The 6,908-nt window shown below is 33.0% G+C and overlaps 1 protein-coding gene across 7 annotated transcripts in view; it reads right to left on the bottom strand.

The window, feature by feature from the left end:
• Positions 1 to 2,226: 2,226 nt before the first annotated feature.
• LOC121867192 (transcription elongation regulator 1-like) overlaps positions 2,227 to 6,908 on the bottom strand; it is a 45,012-nt gene continuing 40,330 nt past the window's right edge. For 6 of the 7 annotated variants that reach the window (XM_042366995.1, XM_042366996.1, XM_042366997.1 and 3 more), the window contains 6 exons: positions 6,373 to 6,789; positions 5,909 to 6,142; positions 5,516 to 5,670; positions 4,576 to 4,762; positions 3,305 to 3,515; positions 2,227 to 2,722 (listed from right to left, as the gene is read on the bottom strand). In XM_042366995.1, the coding sequence (XP_042222929.1) occupies positions 2,688 to 2,722; positions 3,305 to 3,515; positions 4,576 to 4,762; positions 5,516 to 5,670; positions 5,909 to 6,142; positions 6,373 to 6,789 (1,239 nt within the window). In that variant the 3' untranslated portion in view covers positions 2,227 to 2,687. The remainder of the gene's footprint in view (positions 2,723 to 3,304; positions 3,516 to 4,575; positions 4,763 to 5,515; positions 5,671 to 5,908; positions 6,143 to 6,372; positions 6,790 to 6,908) is intronic. The other variant, XM_042366999.1, reaches the window with a different exon arrangement.

The raw sequence follows: 6,908 nt of genomic DNA, 5'->3' as shown, positions 1-6,908 counted from the left end.
GTAACTAGAGCCTTAAAAATAAATATATGGACAGGTATATAAAGATTAATTTGGTTGGAATCATCTCCAAAGTAATGAACCAATTACAGTACAGGGCACATACAATTCAATCAGTAACTAATGTAGGATTTCACAACAAGAATCAAGGGAACCTTAGAGGTTCTTGTTCTTCAATCTGCAATAAACCAACCCGATCTTACTGGACTATACTCCCTCCTAACTATCTAATATTGTTTTGCATCTTTCTAAAGAAACTAATGCTTCTGGTTGATGACTGGTAGTAAAAAGACTATGGTGGTCCTATGTACACTCGGTAAAAAACTACAGGACAGGTGGGGGTCCAATGATTTTCCAACTTAACATTTCTGTTGTCTCGCCTGAATGCGAGACATTTCGTACTTAATTTGGTAGGCTGAAATTACCTATTTCATTTACAAAATTATTATTTTTTCTTTTTACTCTTATTTTTTTTCCCCTAGGCCCCATTGTGGGTCGATAACCTGTGCCCAGGTGGGCTATTCCCAGTAAAAAAAAAAAGTTACAACATGACTGGAGAATGTCAGTACCGTATATCGAGATAAGTTAAACTGTATGTTATATTAAATGTTCCACACACCGTGGACTACAGTAACCATGGAAGTTGATGAGTTGCCATATAGGAATGCATTACAGGTATATGATTGGCAGAATTAGTGGATATGGTAAAAGTATAAGATTATTTTGAAACCGAATTTCGAATCTGTATTTGTATTGCTACTTCACTTTGGGCTAATTATGTCATTCTTTATCCGTATTGGAAAATATACCAAGCTGTTCCGAAACATCTGATTAGCTCCACAGTTCATATAATATACACATTCTTAATGCAAGATATCAGGAAATGTTGGTAGCACTAATTATGAAAATCACAATACAGTGGGGTATGCTATAACGAACGGATCCTACTACGAATATTCCTATAACGAACGGTTTTACCTATAAAATTGAGAATGCTATAACGAACAAAACTCCTACAACTAACATTTTTTTTTTTTTTTACTAATTTATTGTTTTTTTATTACAAGTATTAATGATATTCTTTATTTCAGGGGTTTAGATGCATATTTATGCACTTTTTTAAAATTTTTACAATTTTATATTGTATTTTTCAGTGTTAAGTGGTTGTATTTGGGGGCCTGGAACGGATTAATCCTATAACGAACCAATTAGATTCGTTATAGCATACCCCACTGTATTAGGTTACTACAAAACCGCTCACAATGTGTATTCGACATGGAGAAATGGGGCATAGAGTTCCGATCAAGTTTTAAATTAAGTGTGGCAGCACTAACTCTGACTCGTTTCAGAGTGCCGATCACTTGTTTTGAGCACGTGTGGCCAAACCCATACACGCGCAGGGCTATCAATGCGAGGAAAGCCTCAGAGGCCTTTTTGAAACACTTCATTTGTAGTGTCAGTTTGCTTAGCCCAGTAATTGTAAAGGCAGTTTTTTTTTACTGAGTGTACATGTAAACATTATCTGTACTCCATTTTTCAATTCATTTCCATCCAAGGCTTGGTCAAAGAATGGCCAGGAGACCAGTCATTTGTCTAGCTCAAAGTGTTCATCACAGGAACACACTTTCCCTATAACAGCACAATACATCTTTCAATCCATATTGTTTCTTTTCAAACCATCTTTTTTATCCCTTTTTTTTTCATTCTTTTTTTTTTACCCTTTATGTTTTCAAATTTTATATTTTAAAAATCAAGAAAAGAAATTGCCTTCTTCATGTTAGAATTAAACGAACAGTTTGAGTCCATTGACAATCTTTACAATGTTCTTGGGGATTCCTAACACTAGTACATGTATATGCAGAAAACAATGTAAGTGAGGAAGATTATGGTTTCCAAAACATTGCTATATTAATGCAGATAAAGGCAGATGAATGATGCTTCAATTATGAAATAGTTCAACAGGCAGATGTTTTAGGAAACATTCAAAACAATGCAGTTAGATCTTGATCCCCTTCTGATGCAAAGTGCTATAAATTTTAAAATCATGATCCCACTTCTACAAGGGCTACCCAGTTCACACACTTACTTGGGTCAATAAAATGTATGCTACTCCACTGGGTTATTCCTCAATGTCTAACTGCCACATATTCAATAAGCATGCTGCTGCTGTACCATGCACATAAACAAATGTGGATTTAGTTGTACCAATGTATGGATTTAGAGATGAGATCAAAGTCTATCACATTTTATTTCTTTACCATACAAGAGGCAAATCCTCCACACATACAGGCTGAATGTATGAATAAAACACTGGATATAGACTAAAGTATAAAATACATTTGCAGACATCTACAACCACTCAATCCACAAAGAAAATAAAAGTAAAGCATTACTTAATAATAACCATAACGGTTCAATAACATAAGTAATTGAATGTTACAATCATTATTTCATACCAATGACAATCGTGAACTACACCTCTTCAGTTTATTCACACCTACTTATTGTACAGTTGCACCTAAGCATTCTTTGAAAGTGACCTATTGCAGTGACTCCTATCACTGTCTTCAATTACTCATAAATTTCTAAAGCTCTAATAAAAAATAGTGGTGATAAATAAAATAAAAAAAATATGTTAACAAAGCTACAGTCACAATTCTTCTGAAGCCCATACATCTGAGACAGCAATATTACCTTTGGTGCACAGACCCCTCCTCTCCATGTCCTGGAAAGAAGTTACACCATAAGTGAGCCCATATCATTTGTTCCCTTATAAAGCTTTAAAGGCTAACTTGACACACATCTAGAATTTTAATAATCAGATAAAAGAAGTATTCAGTGATTTTAAAATGTTCTAAATAAATTACTTTGTATCATTTAATGAACACCAAGCTCACTCTTAAAGGCAACACTTTAAAAACAATATAAAACATTTTCTCAATCATCAGTCAGCAGGGCCTTGTTTAATAGTATGATAAATGATGCAAAGATTAGTGCACATGACACATCAGTAATTTGACACTTTCTTGTTTTGTTGATATTAGAAGACTCACTATCATTTTTTAATGAAAACCTGATTGATGTCACAAGAATAAAAATATATATACAACCCAGCAAAGGATTAATTAAAATTTAAGAACAAATGTGGAGGACAAATTAAGTGACCAAAACCCTTCTTGAAAATTAAATTAATCTAGACAATAATTTTTTGGAATCAAGATAAATCAGTGTTTATCCAACCTTGGTATGTAGAATCTTAAAAGTAACAGTTAACATCACATACTTTGCAAAAATAATATTTATTTACGTCTAGTGGGCTCTGATGCAGTGGGCGGAGGAGGGGGTCCCCGCTTTTCTAGTTCTTCCATATAAGCCATTAAAATCTTTGACCTCTCATCAGGCTGACAGTCTAGCACAAGGTAGCGACGATCCTTTCGCAAAACTTCCACCACATCCCGCATGTGTTGTTCACCCTCGCTACACAGCTTTAAAGACCGATGTGTGATGCTCTTCGTTTCCTGTTAAAAAATAAATTCATACAAATTATGATATTCTATAAAAATAGGGGTCTATATGGAATCACTAAAGTGTAGAGTGAATGCATTTATGGCCATAAAATCACACGATAAATATTCATATAGAAAATACCTGTTATATTTCTTACAAGTGATACACAGTGTACATATTAGTGTAATAATAACTAGTGGAATTTATATATTCATAAGGGCAAATAAATAGAAGTACAAGTGTACATATTAGTGTAATAATAACTAGTGGAATTTATATATTCATAAGGGCAAATAAATAAAAGTACAAGCCTTCAACTCTAAAATGAAGATGCCTAGCTATCCAGATGGTGGTGCATACAGCAGCAAGGCATGGGTGAAATTTTAGGGAGTTCAAACTTGAAATATCAATATGGCCAATCCAGATGACAGGTAAAGTGTGCATACACTAGTGTGATAATACAATTTATAACATTGTACATTAAATGGTGATTTTTACTTGCAAAGATCTCTTTTAGAGGCATAATTGTGAAGGGAAGGAATAATTAATTATATAAATAATCCTAACCATTTGCATCTATGGGACTACAGTACCAAGTCTTTGACCAATAGCTTATTTGCACAAAATAAACATGTGATCTATTGAACGGCATTAAACCAGAAAAGTCAACTTTGCATTTACATTTCAAGGTTAGAAAGTTCCATCTGCCTACTAACCAAAATAGTGATTATATATATATATATATACATATATATATATATATATATATATATATATATATATATATATATATATATATATATATATATATATATATATATATATATATATATATATATATATAGATAGATATATATATATATAGATATATATAGATATATATATATATATATATCTTGATAAAATCACACGTTTTCATTGTGGATTTACATATATATATATATATCTATATATATATATATATATATATATATACATATATATATATATATATATATATATATATATATATATATATATATATATATATATATATATATTTTTTTTTTTTTCCCAAGATCCTCAAATCACCTTGAGTAATTCCCTGAAGTCTGCTTTAGCAGCAACCAATTTATCCTTCAGGTATTCACGAAACTCCCGCTCACACTTCTTGTCAGATGATGAAAATTTGGTGTAACGAGGATCATCCTTAAGTTCCTTTTTCAGATCTTTCCAGTTTGAATCTAAATTCACTTCTGGCAACTCTTCCAAGAGTTCCCTAATAAAAGAGATTTAGAAATGTTAAATACATACATAAAATAATGGTGGAAATAGGAATACATATTTTTTATAAGGATGCACAATAAACAAAACTTAATAATAATAATTATATATATATATATATATATATATATATATATATATATATATATATATATATATATATATATATATATATATATATATATATATATATATATATATATATATATATATATAGTTTACATAAATAAATTGCACTGATAGGGATGGATATTCAGGAAGCAGCAGTATATATGAATAGTATGGTGTCAATGGGTTTTGGGAAAGGAAGTGATGCTCACTTGTGTGAAGCAATAAGTATGCATTTGAGCCTTGTTGTGGAAGAGGAGCACAAGAGCAGAATGCATCTATAATAGCAATAAGAAAGCATGAATGACAATGACATTACATGAAGGGATAATGTTTGTATTATCTGCCCTTAATTCAAGCCACCCTGCATCAAGCAGCAAAAGGCTAAAGAGCAAAACATTCAAACTGAGATAAAAGTAATTATTGAAGTCTGAATACATAAACAAATCAAATATAAACTAAACTTGGTAACTAAAAAGGGGGCCAAGTGAGTGAAATATAGTTGGACAAACGGAAATTTAAAATAAAATAAGAGTTTACAAATTCCAAGAGTAATTTATGCATAGGTAATAAAATATGAGTGTGGAGATACTCAGGAAGAACATGTCTGCTCCAATGTCCAAATTGACGACAACCTTACCTGAACTTTTCTCGCTTGCGTTTTGTGAGGTTCTCAACATGATTATTAAATAGCTTCTCCTTTTCTTCACGCTCAAGGGCTCCAGCAGATTCCCAACGTGAATCTTTCTTTAAAGACTTCTTTGCTTCCTTCCAAGTGTAATCAGTGCTTCGTACCTGAGGGTGTATACTCATTACTGCATATAAAAGGTCTTTTCACTAAATTGAAACCTTAAAACAAAAACTGAGCACACTTAAAGAATTAAAACATTTAAAAATGTACTCCTAATAATGGTAATAAAACAGAAACACTTACCTCTAAAATTTAGAATATCTATGATTTGTTAATTGCACAAGTTAAAAAAGCAGATCCCATTTTTTATTCAATTAACTGAATTGCACACCTCTAACTTACCAAATCTGCCAGTAATGCATTGAAATTATGAACGGCTTCATCGTGTTTGTGCTGCATGCGCTCCTTGTCACGATCACGAAGATGGCCAGCGAGGGCCCTCTGAACCTCCTCCTCTCTCTTTCTAAGGGACTCTTCAATCCTCCTCTGCCTCTCACGTTCTTCTTCCTCAGCTGCTTCATTTGCTTCCCCATCTTCACGTTCCTCATCAGGCCCATCACTGCCTGTGTCTTCCCCCTTATTCAAGAAATATGGATTATTAATTAGCTATCCTGATGCACATCTAACATGAAAAATCCCTTTTTTCTAATTGATTATTTATACATAAAATGAGAATTAACCCTTTTCATTAATATTCTATGTAAAACAATGAACAAGAAATATTGCCAAGCATTTTACCATTAAACCTCAATATGACTATGCAATATATCCATGCATATCCTACAGACACTAATCAAAGTCCGTACCATGCTAGACAACTTGGATCCCCTAACCTCGCTCTTATGAGTGTCCTCCACATCGTCGCCAATTTCTTGGACTGCATCTAAATCTTCCTTCTCTCTTTCCTTCTCCTTCTCCTTTTCTTTTTCTTTCTTTTCTTCTCGGTCCCTCTCTTTGTCCTTCTCCTTTTCTCTCTCTTTTTCTTTCTTTTCCTTCTTCTTTTCTTTACGATCAGACTTCTCCCTTTCTTTGCTGCGGTCACGAGAATCTCGACTCCTCCTTTCTCTCTCCTTATCTCCTCGTTCTCCTCTGTCACGGTCCCTTTCACCCCGATCTCGTTCACGGTCAGTACGATCTCTTTCTCGTTCCCGGTCACGTTCCCTTTCCCTATCCCTGTCACGGGTCCTTGACCTGTCACGGGAACGCCTCCGTTCTTCCTTAACCTGCAACATTAAATAAAAATATCTAAGGATAGAATCAAATACGGTCATAATTTAAAATAAAAATATAAGGATCATTGCAGCGATAATACACATATGCAATATCTTCATACAGTACAGTA

This window comes from Homarus americanus, unplaced genomic scaffold, assembly GCF_018991925.1.
Source record: "Homarus americanus isolate GMGI-L3 unplaced genomic scaffold, GMGI_Hamer_2.0 scaffold6317, whole genome shotgun sequence".
Classification (NCBI taxonomy): domain Eukaryota; kingdom Metazoa; phylum Arthropoda; class Malacostraca; order Decapoda; family Nephropidae; genus Homarus; species Homarus americanus.
The sequence above is the reverse complement of the archived record's forward strand: the minus strand, read 5'-3'. Positions and strand labels throughout refer to the sequence as shown.